Source organism: Cryptotermes secundus, unplaced genomic scaffold (genome assembly GCF_002891405.2).
Source record: "Cryptotermes secundus unplaced genomic scaffold, Csec_1.0 scaffold267, whole genome shotgun sequence".
NCBI lineage: Eukaryota > Metazoa > Arthropoda > Insecta > Blattodea > Kalotermitidae > Cryptotermes > Cryptotermes secundus.
In genome coordinates this window covers 724,788-739,429 of record NW_019733322.1, presented here as the reverse complement: position 1 = coordinate 739,429, position 14,642 = coordinate 724,788, and the positions used below count along the sequence as shown (strand labels likewise).

The following is a 14,642-nucleotide window of genomic DNA, read 5'->3' as shown; positions in this document are numbered from 1 at the left end:
TTACTTACTTTTACGCCTTTGTGTAACATTATTAGAATGACCACCTGTAGGATGAGATGGGAGTGTAGCACAAATGGAGAAGATGCGAATCACATTAAAAGTTCTGTTGCAAATTTCAAGAGCGGGAGTTACGTGGGACGCTTCAGTGTACGTAGGAAGGAAAGCCTATAATTAAAAAACAGATTATAAAATGTATTGTAGGGTTGTGTGACCTGGGTTTAAATATCCCATAGCAAATAGAAGAATGGTGTGAACATGGTAAGGAACTTTTCGACTTCAATAAAATTAAGGTATTTCGTGAATATTCTCTAAAAATGAGCCTATTTCGCAGAGTCAGTCACTTTACGACTACACTCTTACAACGGGTATTTTCCATACGTGTTTTCAATCGTAAACAGTTTCACTAATTGTGATCCACATAAGATTCATCAGCTCATAATTCATGAAACTGATGCCAGTAATTATTGAAAGGACTGAATTCAATCAGCTGAAATCTTCATTTTGAGGACTGTGGTACTTGAACAATCGCTGAACCAACGAAACAACTTTGCTGAGTGAAGAAATCCACTTGTACTAACAATTTGTATGAACGCGGTTAGTGATTTTAATTATGAACTCTCTAAAAATTGCATAATGAAAATATCCGATGGGTTACTAAGTTACTGGAGAGGATATAAACTCACACAAATCCACCCTGGTAATCAAGTCTTCCTTCCGGGAAAGCACATCAAATGCGTACACATTAGCAAGACGAATAGTAATTACAATTTGAGGAAATATCGGAGTAAATTACGAAAACCGTATAGGTCGTAAAACTTGTTGAGTGCCTAATATGCATCATCTGACAGAAACTGCATTTGATAGAGGTAATGAGACCCTTATAAAACTTATCTGTTTGGTATAAATACGTTGAAATCAAGGCACAGCACATTAGAATTTAAAATGGCTTCCTCAACTACATTCGCACTTCTGGATCTNATAATTATTAATAATTATTAAACATTATTCATAAATGTTTGTTATAACTCTGAACAGCTTATTGCGAGACTTTTTGGTGTGCTAGAAAACAAGTTTACGACGGAACTATTACTCATTACATTAAAGTAAAATATTTAGCTTGTAAGTTATTATTCAAACAACTCCATTTCAGCAAACATATTTCCCATGTGCTTGTCTTTGCTAATATTCATATATCAATGTCCCTTATTCTCATCTCTTTCAGACAATATGTTACTACGAACTGAGGAGAAGGAAATTAATGACATTGCACACATAATCATAAGATATTTGTCATTATATTTAAGTAAATATTAACCACATAGAAAAATTGTCCACACTTAACTCTTATATCTTAATAAGGTCTGTACAAACCAAACAATAAACAAACTCCGTGGATTTTAGTCCTCAAGCGAAGTATATCTACCGAGTGACCGCCGCTTATCGCCGAAGTTAGTGCCTACTTTAGCTGATAGAGGGTGTCTTGTGGTCAACGCAACGGATTCCCACGGCCGTTAATCTCAGTTTTCTAGACCGGAGCCGCTATTTCCTTGAAATAGCTCCTCAGTTATCTTCATGAGGCTGAGTGGACCCCGTTCCAGACCCACTGCTTCTCAGAAAATTTGGTAGCCCCGGAAATCGAACCCGGGACCTCTGGGACTATAGCCAGAAACTCTGACCAGTAACCAGCGGTTAGTGACCACAGCGACGAGTTACAGAGGAAAATTATTACACGCTTTCTGTGCTTCGTATTGAATCGTTGTGTTTAAAATTTTTAATTACGATACAAATTATGAAAATGTAGAAATTACTCAGACGTCTCTTAAGCTTTCCTACCGACAGTCAAATGCCTCCTTATGTATTATGATTAGGACATTATTGAATAAATTGTAAATTTTTATGTGTTTTTCGAATTAGGCATATTTTAGGTAAACAAATTTTACTTCTCGGGAAAATATATGTTTTTCTCTTTGGTTCATATACAAATTGCCTCTCAGGTATAAGCGCTCTGCAGACGTAGTTGCATCCAGGGATAAGTTAGACCGGAAGTGGAATTGACCTATAGTATATATTATATACTATATTATGTTGTATTGTGACGTGGCGTCTGATAGCCGGACTATAAGAAGTCAGTCACTAGTCAACGGCTAGCAATTCTTAGGCAGGGAAGCCTAGGAAATCGTTGCCTTCGAAATGAAAATCTAATAATGGGGGTTCCGCCGTTACAAACGAATTGTTTGAAGCAGATACATATTCCCTCGTTCGTTTCGTGGCAGCGGGAAAAATTAACCTTTCGACAAGATATTCCCTATTCAGTCCAAGTGCAAGATATAAGACCCCAACTGCGACAAGAGACTAATTCACTTTGTATTCGACTTTAGCAGGAGAGAGTTCTTATCTGACTAAAACAGAAGAGTTCTTATCCGCATTGGTATCTGACGGGACGAAGGCCAGTTGAGCTCAGAACAGAAGACACTTCACCAAGCTCAGCTGTTCAAATATTGTAATATTGAAGACGAAACGTCTGACGACGTTATAAGCTGAGTATAATTGTACTTTTTTATTTATTTATTTTAGGATATTTACAATCTACTCATAATGTACTAATACAGAGTAATAAGCAAATGTTAGAGCGTTGCGTGGCTTGTAGGGAGTACCATCCACTGATGGGTTACCCTCTGTTACCTAGAATAGGTCTTCTGGCCATTGACGTTTGAGTCTTCTGTTCACTAAGGGTTGGACGGCGAGTTCTTTTATTAGTTGGTTTTCATGATCCACAATGCGGTTTCTGTATTTGATGGCCTGTTTGTTTATAACCTCATTTATATAAGGAACTCCAAGATCTTCGTGGAGAGTTTGATTTGATACGAACCATGGAGCGTTAGTTATGTAACGTAATGTTTTTGACTGGAATGTTTGTAGGAATTTGGTGTTGGATGGCTTACTACAGTCCCACAGTTCTATACCGTACGTCCATATGGGTGTGAGTATAGTTTTTTAAATGAGAAGTTTATTTCCAATGATAGCTGGGATTTTTTTACCAATTAACCAGTTCATGTTTCTCACTTTTGTTGATAGTTGTAATCTCTTGGCCCGGATATGGGTCTTCCATGTGAGCTTTTGATCAAGGTGAAATCGGACATATTTGACTGTAGATTACATAAGGATTGGTCCATTGTTTATTGTGATTTGTGGGCACGTGCTCCGTTTTGTTGTGAATGTTGTTTGTACTGATTTTTCGACATTCACTGTGATTTTCCAGAGTTGTAGCCAATCTTGGAGGGCGTTGAGGTATTGCTGTATATTTTTTGCTGCCTTATTAGGGTTTATATGAGAGGACAGAATGCAGTGTCATCTGCAAACATAGCCAATGTTATGTCGTGTGCTTGGGGTATGTCAGATGTATAGATTAGATAGAGAAAGAGGCAAGAACACTACCCTGTGGAACCCCCGAATTGATGGGGTGGTAGTCGGAGTGTGTATTTCCAATTTTGACTTGAAAATGGCGGACAGTCAAGTAAGATTTTTTATCAAGACGTAGATTTGACAAGGCAAGATATTTTTTAATTTGTATAGTAATCCCTGGTGCCATACTTTATCAAAGGCTTGTTGGAGATCTAAGAATACAGATGCACACATCTTCTTACCCTCCAGGGTTTCCTCTATTTTGTTAACCAATCGATGCCACTGGTAAGTTGTTGAGTGGGGGTGCCTGAATCCGAACTGGCATTGGGGGATGATGTCTTCTGTTGCTCTCATTTGTTTTATTCTGGTTAATAGTAATCTTTCGAAAGGCTTGGACATCATAGGCAAAAGACTGATTGGCCGGTAGAAAGAAGCTTCGGTTGGTGGTTTACTGGGCTTAGCAATCATAATTACTTGTGCGAACTTCCATTGTATGGGGAGTAACAGAGTCTTAACATACTATTGTATATCGTTGTAAGGAGTACTATTGATTTTGTGGGAAGGTGTTTAAGTATGACACCTACTTGTAGGTCGAATCCCGGAGCTCTGTGGGAATGCGTTTTAAGGAGTCCATGAGAGAAAAGGGTCGTATGTGTAGGGAGAGTTGACAAGGAAGTCCAGGAATTTTAGGATTTCTGCTCGATCGATGTTGTCATCTTTTGCAGGTGAGAAGATTTTTGCTAGGTGATCTGCAAAGATATTCACTTTTTCTTGGTCGGATCTTGCCCAGTTTCTATTGAAGGTTCTAAGTGGTGATGTTGCCATCATAGGCCTTTGAAACTTCCTCGTTGCCTTCCATAGCGATTGATCTTCAGGAGTTAATTGAAGGTGTCGTTACGAGCTGATTGTGTTGTGGTGTGCAGTTGATGGGTGAGTCGATTGAGAATTTTCTTCTCTGAGGGTTTCTCCCTTGTTGCCATCTTCTGCGAGCTATTCTTTTTCCACTACCCGTTTCCGAATATGTAGAGGTATGTTTTGACTTTGAGATACTATTTTTATTGGGGGGGGGTGATGTCGCTTGCCAAGCAGTCTCTTGGATTAGTTGGGTTAAGTAGTGTACTACTTCTTCGAGCTCATGATTATGCTTTATTCTGTGGTTTAGTATTATGTTTTTATTTATGATTTTTTGGAAGAGTTGCCAATCAGTACTACTGGAGCACAATTTAGGTTGTGGTTCTTTCCAGATTACAGTCATATTTAATGTGATGATTATTGGGCTGTGGTCAGAGCTTAGGTCAAAATTAGACTCTATATGACTGTGAGGTTTGGATATTCCTTTAGTTATGGCGAAGTCGAAGAGATAAGAATTTTGTTCCTGTCTGTTGGCCAGTGCGTTGGTTCACCAGTAGAGAGTATTTGTAGATTCTGCTGTTGTATACTTTGGAGAAGATTGCGTCCTTTAAGTGCTGTTAACCTGGATCCCCTTGCAGTATGCTTAGCATTCCAATCGCCGACAGCAAGAAATCGTGGTCCCAGTGACTGGAGAAATTCTGCATATTCTTGTGACGAAATAAGGTGTCGTGGGGGGGGGGATCTAGACGGCTGCTATGTGCCAGGAGAGCGCCGGTACTGTTATTATAGCAATTTGTATTTTAGTAGTTATTTGGGGTTGCTGTACCTGGTGCTGTAGGTTAGACTTAATTGTGATGGCTGAACCGGCGTGGGCCGTTCCGTCAGGGTGATTGGCATAGTAAATATTGTAATTTGCAATTTTGATGACAGTTCGATCCGTAGCATGACTTTCTGAGACTATAAGGATATCGATATCACAATAAACAGCAATTGCTTCCTTACACAGTATTAACCGGGCGACCAGACATAATATTTTCTGAGATACCAATTGAATTTTTGTAAATTATGAAGCAGAAGTTTAGTCCTTGCAGAATTAATTATGAATTGTATATAGAAGACATAGTTACTTTAACTGACTCTGCAGAAGAAAGTCCATCAATTAGAAGATTATTAGCAATAAACAAGTGAAAATTGGTTTATATTCAGTAGATGTTCATTTTCACTCTGCGTGTCCGAAAATAAAACTTTCTAACAAATATAAATACAACCGAACTTAGAATATTGTGTTTCATTTAGGCGAACCCGGCTTGAGTCACATCACAATACGAACTGCATGAGTACGCAGAGTGGCCAACTTAACGCTCCACAACCGCTCGTAAGGAGCTGGGGGACACCAAAACCCGGTCTGGATTCCGGCCGTTCGGCTCATAGTCAGTCAGGATCTGAAAGCTGATATGTGACGAGAAATCGCTGATCTCGACAGAGGGAGATTTCGGAAATAGAGGTTACTCTCCCACCTTCGTTTCGACTCTCAGCTCGACTTTCAACTGGTGGAGACTATTTCCTATTCTTCCTCACAATTTACATACCAACCATGGCCCAGTGACTTGCAAGAAGCCACTCTCACTTATTGTGCACAATAATCGCGTCGTTTGATTTCACATCTGTTCTCACTGAGCATAATTGTCGGTCACCTGTTTCTACACCTCTGTGTACTGAACACTTGTTTCCCATTTTACATCCTCTTCACAGAGTAAACAGACACCATCATACCGGCAATGTTAGTGTAGTGGTAATTAGTTCTAAAAGGTTTTGACGATGGTGTATAACACTAAGAATTACTGGGATTTTGGACTTTATCCATCGTCCAGTATTCTAAAAAATAGCAAACACGACGTTTCGGAAACTGGATCGCTTTCCTTCCTCAAGTGAGGGGGTGGACACCTACTCTGTTGGGTCCCTTAGAAAGAGCTAACCTTAAGGGACCCGAGTACGTGTCTTCTCTCTTCACCTGAAGACATAAACAGATCCAGTTTCCGAAACGTTGTGTTTTCTAGTTTTTAGAATACTGGACGAGACAAAGTGCGAAAACCCAGTAATTCTGTGTAGTGGTAACCTTCACTTAAATGAACGTTATAACAAGAATTTTATAGTTTACGCGATCTCTATAAAGGAATTTTGATGATTTCTTGAAAAAAGGCATTACAACTTCCTTCCAAACCCCTACTTTCTAATGACTGTTATATGGCAATTTCTTTCGAAATTCTATAGCTATTTCAGATGAAACACAGTCGTTAAATAACTGAAGGATGAACTCAGTTATTATATTCCGATGGCAGCTTTTGCGTCTTTTCTTTTTGAAGATACAAGAACGAACACTGAGATTTTGTCTACGCTTCTTTTTCCGTTATTTCTGGGTTTTTTTACATGATATAGCTTATAAAAGGCACATAAACCTTGTCTCATGAAGCTCTTATAAATGTATCCATTAGCCTGCAAATTTATCGTTTTTCATAGTTGGCTTTAAATTTTCACGGCCAAGTTTTCTGGCCAAAATTAGGAATGATGTGTTAAACCGGTCATTCTTAATATAGGGTTTGGCATGAAAAGTATTAATTTTGGTTTTATTCTTATTCAGGAAAAGTTAATTATCAATTACTGTTTGTGTTTTGTTTCTTCGTATGTGGCTTATGCCATCAGGCACAGCCTTTCATAAAACTAGGATATCCAGATGTTAAACAGGAGGACTCATTGCAAAAGATTTCCATTTTACCTTCGATTACTAGTAGGGCAGGGAACCCAGTTGTGTTGATACTGAGAATATGAGCTCTATAGCTTGGCGTCTGACAGGAACCACAAATCGGGACCGAAGTTTCCCATAACTTTCTGAGATTGTTACAGGCGAGGGAATTGAAGGAAGTGCAGAAAAAATTTCCTTGGACCTCAAACCCTAAATTTACTCTAAGGGAGGCCAACATCTTATTCCCAGTACACCAGAACCTTGTACTCTGCTTTCACCAACGTAAAATACTAGTAGAGATGTTATCCCATAATTTCGTTACTGTGTCTTTGCAAACATTAAATATGCCAGTACTGACTCAACGTACTGTACAGTATGCGTTTTGCTCTCTCCAAGACGTAAATACTCCTACGTGTTGAACTTCATGGTGATATTTAGGTTTTTCCAGCCGTGTGTCTCTCAGCCAAGGTAAAGTGGCAAGTCTGCAAACATTGGTCCAATAGCGGTGAGAATGTAAACAGTTCTTTTACTTTTTAGACTATGTCCCGTATGTTAGCATGGCGGTTCGAAAAACCATTGGCAGGGAATCAGGCACTGGCAGGAAGACAATTTCCCCTTCCAAAAACGATTTTTTATTTTTGCGATTTAAAAAAAAATCATCGATTCGAACTAATCTCATTACATCACATACACTGCAAAGGACCATACATTATTTTTTCTTTCGGAAATTATAGGGCGGGGAGCGCGGTAGCGTAGTTGATTGAGGCACTATGCTACAAGCCGGAAGGTCTCAAGTTCGATTCCTGATTAAGTCACTGGATTTTTCAATCGACCTAATCCTTCCAATCGTGCTATGTCCCTGTGACCGACTCAGCCTCTAACAGAAAGGAGTATAAGGAATTTTCTTGGGGGTAAAGGGCGGCCGGCGCATAGCGCTGACAACCTGACCGCCATCTATGAGCCGACTGTCTGGAAAATGTGGGAACCTCGACGTCTCACAACCTTGTGGGTCTTCACGGCCTTTTACAGAGATAAGTTTATATATATTTTTTTTAATTATAGGACATGACATCGATAAATATTTCATATAAAATTTATACATGTTAGCAAGATGGAATGTGGCTGATCTTGTAAACTTAATAACAGATTTACGAAGTAACGGACTTCCCCTACAACCAACATTGGCAAGGAAATTTCAGCTCTGCTATGAATCATATCAGAACGTTAATACTTTCGAGAGATATATTAAAGGCAGTCTGTTAACCAAGTTTCTTAGCGTCAAGTACAGTGACAATTTTACTTTTACCTTGCACATGACTGATTGTCAACTATGACAGGAGGATGGTACAATCAAAACCAAGAAGAAAGGAAAAGGTACCAAAGAAGGGAAGCAAAATTAAGAGAAAAAACAGATGGGTTTCCTTGGTTCCATAACCTTGATCTTACGCATACAGGGGCACATGCATAATAACAATGATAAAGGTAAGTCTCATGAATGGGGTGTTAAGAAACTGGAATGCAAGATTTTTGGGAAAATTAGGAAGGTCATGAAGTCAAATATTCAAAGAATACTTCACTGGGAACGCGAAATCCTTCAAAGGTGGTAACGTAGTCGCACCATGCTTGAAACTCTTTGATAATTAATAGAAGATAGATTAAGAAGAAAGTGGAAGATGGTTCACTGATGCGATTGAAACATCAATTTGAATCTTTTATTATTAGATCTTGAAAACTGAAAATTAGGCAAATTTTAACACTTAGTCATGCTTTCAAATTTCTCATAAATATTGTCACGTGTATCCTGGTAACGCAACAGTAAATAAGGGGATTCGGATTCGATAACTCGATTTATTGGATAATTTCACACGTGGTAACTACAATTCCTTATTAAGATTTCAAGATTGCTGTATCTATGTCACACAGACAATTATAACACTCTCAAGGTTAACACATCAACTACTGAACTGCCTTGAACGACGTCTTCGTGACGAATCCTGGAATCCTCCAGCTTACGTCTGCTGAATTGAACTGAACTGCTAGTGTTATTCTGTAAACCTCATTATATAGCCCCCACAAGGAACGTGCATAAAGAAAACACAATTCTGATGTTGCATTAGGAAGACCACACAGACAACAAGTCACGTGATCCCTAGCCAGCGTCTTCATTGGTGCGCTGTTGCCTAGCAACGTGCAGTAACATTCATCCACCGAGACACATCTTCTATTGTTGCACGTTGATCGTGTTTACCTAGCCGTTGCCGAGCAAACCCGTTACATTATATTAAGAACCGGACCAAGGTGAAAAATAGGCCGCGCCATAGCTCAAGCGGTTAGTCGCTGGCTTCCACCTCTGCGGCCAGCGTTCGACCCCGGGTCTGGTGAAGTGGGATTTGTGGTGGACAAAGTGGCGCTGGGGCAGGTTTCCTCCGAGTACTTCGGTTTACCCTACCAACCTTCATTCCACCAATTGCTCCATAATCACCCTCATCTATCATCAGTGGCTGGTACAATAGGCCAGAAGTGGCCGCAGTACAAGGGACTTAGTCCCACCCCACTAGTAATGAAAAAAAGGTAAAAAAAAATCGATGCAGTCATTTTAATGATGATGATGATGATGGGTAGGAAGGAAGTAATGTACCGTCTGCTGAACCAGTGACATTCCGCAGAGGCCATGAAGTGGTTGTCACTGGTTACACACGGAAAGTGACGTCAGCAAGGCACCAGCACCATGTGAATGTAAACATGTGGCAAAATTTACATAGCTGGGGCCAGCCCACGTAAGTGATTACCCAGGTTTCTTGAAATCGGTACTTAAGTGTTGTGCCTCCTTGCAAAACAAATTCCATTCAGATCAAGAAAGTGCCTCGCTCAACATGGCGACAGTGCCACTCTTAACTGTATCTCTTCTTGTCACGCCGTGTTTCTTTCATTTGTGTCGAGGTAAGAAACACTTGCATACAAAATTGTGTAAAATGCAAGATAATAAAAATTACGTTAGAATTTAGGTGAACTACGAGAGTTTAAATGAATTTAATTTTATAGTATTATTTATTTTGGTACGCACGTAGTGTTCATAATATTCTGAGAGAGCTGTTTTCTATGACAGTTGATCCGATAGGCGAAAATGTCTTTAAATGCTAATTAATTCCCATTTATTGAAGTGATTTTAAGTGTCACGTTACCAAGAAGAATTATGGGGGGGGGGGTAACGTGTGGCACAAGTTGGAGGTATACCAGAAATGCTACTAGGAAAACTTGAAGAGAAGCAGAAGTGTGAAACGCATGTGTAGATTGAAGGATTGTGGCAGAATTCGTGTAAAAGAAGCATTGTGTGAGGTGTGGACTGGATTCATGCAGCTCAGAAATGTGTCACAGTAGCGGAAGTCTCTTTAATACCGTAACAAATCACTGAGCTCTAAAAAAGGTCTGTAATTGGAGTTAATATATTAGCTACTGATTTAGAGGCAAATTCTGAGGTTTCGGTGGTCCGAGATAATACTTCCATCCAATTTTGGCCCCGTGTAATAAAACTTAGTCAATTATTATGGAACTTGACATGATGTGGACACTGGAAAGAACATAAATTATTTTTCTGAGTATTTTCTCTTGTGCCGGTCACGGTAGCCAAGCGGTCTAAGGCATGTACTGCCTTCGCTTCCTCGGAAGCAGGGATCGTGGGTTCGAATCCAACATAAGGCATAGATGTTTCATATGTGTATTTGTTTATTCTGTGTCTGTGTTTCCACGTGTTTAGGACTTGCGACGACCTGATCACTCGTCCAAGGAGTCCTACCGTCTGTAAAATGATCAAAAAAAAAAAAAACCTCGACACCGTGAGTCATAAGAGAAACGGATTAAATAAGTAAAAAATTATTTCTCTTGTTCAGCTCGGTGTCCATCCTTGTGGCAGAAAATTGCTACCCCAAAGAGAAATCTGAATAGGGTTTACTGGCTGCACACACTTGAGTGATATGATACATCAGTACGGTGTACAGTCTCACGCGAAATTGCTTGTTTTGCATCCAACGTGTATTTAAAACTTAACTTCATGGAACACAGCCCTGTTTGAGAAGTTTGCTCAGCTAGACGTAAAATTCATTGCTTTCTTGGAACTTGAACTTTCACTATCTTATTCACAAGAGCTTGCCACTGGATCGAAGGCAGATCAATCCGGTACACCCTCTCCTACACTTTTCTTTAATGTCTATTTCTGTACTATACTCCCGTGTCTGTGCGTCTCACGTGGTATTTTTCCTTATTTTGCAAGGCTTAATATTATGTAAGCATTTCTCATCAGCTCTTTTCCTGTGGAGAATTTAGGAGAAAGTGGGCTTTGTCAGTACCCCTAGCACTAGCTAGAATGGATTAAGAAACCCCTAAAAGGCCATAACCGGATTAAATTGTTCTCTGTGGTGAAACTTGAGCCTGGGAGCGCCAACCTTTCGATTGCGATGATCGGTTTGGAATATGAAGCCGACGGAAGTAAAGGGCGTAAGAGGAAGTGCGTGCATTCTAGTTTAGGCTACGTGGATGTACTAGGAAACATTATGAAAACTCTCACTCAGAAAAGGCAGCATTCGGGCCTATAATCGAACCCGACATCTCTCAAATACGAACTTTGCAGTCTTATTGATATTATGGTATATTGTTTTATTATTTTGAAAAACTAATTTTCATTTTTACTTCCAAAGTAATGAATATTAATTGAAATTTATCATTAGCACTCAGAAAATTAATTATTTCCTTCAACAAAACATTTTGCAGGGCTTAACGTCAAAATAAACGAAGAAGTGACGTCACTGACAACTGAAGGATTACTCGGTCATTTCAAGCGCCATCTTCAATCTAAGCCAGCAGACGACAGGATTATATTTCCCGACAGCTCAGAAGAAGACTCAATTGATACTGTAAATAGACGTTTCGGCTATGTTTTTCCACCCACTGAATATACGAGACCACATATCAGCCAGAATAATAACTGTAAAACTGAAGCTGATGTGATAGAAGGGTGTGGACCCCCTTCAGAGAACAACAGTCACCCAATCAGCCAGAGCGAAACTCAGTCATCAAGCTATGGTGGGCCAAAGTCATCCGTCTACAGCCAGAGTCAGGGTGTGAGTCAGTCGCCAAGCCAGAGCGAAAGTTATTCTCCTAACAGTGGTGGACGTCAATCTACAGGCGATACATCTGAACAGTTTCACGCACACTATCCTGAAAACATGAAATCATCCAATGATAATGGGAGCAGATCGGCGACGGCGAGTGAAAGCCAAATTACCAGCAATATCGGAAGTCAATGTATCAGTAATTGTGGAATTCACTCCTCCAGCAATAAGGAAGACAAATTACCCAGCCGGGATGGAAGCCAGTCCTTCAGCAATAGCAACAGTAAATCTTTCAGCAGTAGTGAAAACCAATCCTACAGCAACAGTGAAAGCCAATCCTTCAGCAATAGTGAAAGCCAGTCCTTCAGCAATAGTGAATGCCAGCCCTTCAGCGGTAGTCAAAGCCAATCCTTCAGCAACAGTGGAAGTCAATTCTCCACTAGTAGCGGGAGCCAGTCCTCCAGTAATAGCGGAAGTGAATCCTCCGGCAGTGCTGGAAGCGGATCTTCAGACATTGCTGGAAGCAAACATGCAAGCGGCACCTATGATGGGTTTCGCTCACAGCGTCCTGGAAACATTCAATTTGCCAGCAGTAGCGGAAGTCAATCCTCCAGCAACACTGCTAGCCATCCGTTCAGTAATAGCGGAATCGGACCCTCGGACAGTGGTGTAAGTCATCATGTAAGTGGTACACACGAAGAGTTTTACACACACCATCCTGGGAACTTCGAATCCTGCTGTAGCGACGGAAACGTTTTCTCCAGTAATAGCGGAAGGCAATCTACTGGCTACGCATTGGAAGGGATTCATGCAGAACGTCCTGGGAACATACACACCTTCAGCAACAGCGAAAGTCATTCCTCAAGTAATGGTAGAAGCCATTCCGCCAGCAATGGTGCAGTCCAGTCTTATAGCAAGAGTGGAAGCCAGTCCTTAAGCAATGGTGCAGTCCAGTCTTATAGCAAGAGCGGAAGCCAGTCCTTAAGCAATGGTGCAGTCCAGTCTTATAGCAAGAGTGGAAGCCAGTCCTCCAGCAATGGTGGAACCCAGTCTTCATCTGCTTATGCATATGACTTCTATTATCCACAGTTTCCATGGAACACCCAATCTTACATAAACAATAATGGGCAAACACATACGGGAGATGGAAGCTACATTTCTAGTTCTATTCAGAGTTCCAGCATGGATGGAGGATACGGAAATGGTTATCCAGACACTCTGTTCGGTAACAGTCAGCCATCTAATGTTAATCGAAATGAAAGATTTACAGGTAATTCTAACTGGAATTTGAAAAACTTTCTACCTGGTTTCTCCTACACAGGAAATTCAAATCAGGGTTCTAGAGTATATTTTGGAAGCAATAATCCTGGTTTCACTGGAAGATTTCCAGGATATCCAAGCAGTTGGTCTCAGAGCTCTTCACAGAGTGGCTCCTTTTCTGGAACGTCCAGCTTCAGTTCCAGTAGCAGCAGTAGTGGCGGAGGTGAAGGTGGTGTTGAGCCGTGTATTATTGCCTCATCAACGGAATTCTCCCTACCTGAAGGACTGTGCAGAAGAAACGGGCGTGACTGTTAATGCAGTATTATTGCATAACTCACAGCGACTCTGGTATGATAAGTAACAAAGCGTTTCCAAAAGTTATGTCTCACAAAAGTCTCACACAATTCCGCGTCACGTGAGAGGATTCGAAGCAATTATCTCGAAATTTCACAGTTCGTGGTTTACGTACGAGTATATACAGGTATTGGGTTCTTGGTCCGGAATACAGGTTTTGAGGCTGTGAATTTCTCCAAAACTTCTACATTTCACATTTATTAAATATGTAAACTTCTGTGACGATGTGGTATTTCTTTTCCACTATAGTGGTTAGGGCACTATGCTACAAGTCGGAAGGTCGCGGGTTCAAATACCGATGAGGTTATTGGATTTTTTTCAATTGACCTAATCCTTCCGGCCGCACTATGTGGGGTACACTCAGCCTCTAAGAGAAATGAGTACCAGGAAGTAAATAAATACTTTTCCTGGGAAGTAAAGCGTGGCCGGCGCGTAAGGCTGACAACCTTACCGCCATCCTTGAGCCGACTGTCTAGATAATGTGGGATCCTCACCGTCTCACAGCCCTATGGGCCTTCACGGCCTGTTACAGGGATATATATATATATTATCTATAATTTTAGTAACAACAAGGAGTGTGGGTTTCGCTTTCCGGTAAATTGCACAGCATTCTTGGTTTCGGGCTGCGGGGGGGACCCATAGGCCTACAGAGATCTTGCTTATAAATTACCGAATAAATCACAAAGACTGCTTTCCTCATTATAAATCTAACGGAATTTCAGGTCAGAAATGAAGCCCCAACCGACATCCGAGTTTCTAATAGCGTCTACTACGTGGTTCACAAAAGTCACTGTTTAATTACAATGCACATCACAGATGTTGTGCTGTGTATATTTTTGGATAGTTTTGATATATTTTTATACCTTGACGAGGAAGCTGCTGAAGGGAGTGCGGTCCAGACGGGTGCCCCGGTGAATTTTTGGATGCCG

At 40.6% G+C, this 14,642-nt stretch overlaps 1 protein-coding gene across 1 annotated transcript; it reads left to right on the top strand.

Moving 5' to 3' along the window:
* Positions 1–9,807: 9,807 nt before the first annotated feature.
* LOC111867950 (hornerin) lies at positions 9,808–13,807 on the top strand. The gene is made up of 2 exons (XM_023858199.2): positions 9,808–9,934; positions 11,759–13,807. Exons 1-2 carry the CDS (start codon positions 9,868–9,870, stop codon positions 13,672–13,674), a joined length of 1,983 nt encoding a protein of 660 aa, XP_023713967.1. The 5' UTR covers positions 9,808–9,867; the 3' UTR covers positions 13,675–13,807.
* Positions 13,808–14,642: the final 835 nt, after the last annotated feature.

What these genes read in the sequence shown, in the direction of transcription:
- LOC111867950 (XM_023858199.2), top strand. Translation starts at nt 9,868, where the DNA reads ATGGCGACAGTGCCACTCTTAACTGTATCTCTTCTTGTCACGCCGTGT. An exon ending in TTTCTTTCATTTGTGTCGAG is followed by an intron (nt 9,935 to 11,758) that starts GTAAGAAACACT and finishes AACATTTTGCAG; the next exon opens with GGCTTAACGTCAAAATAAAC.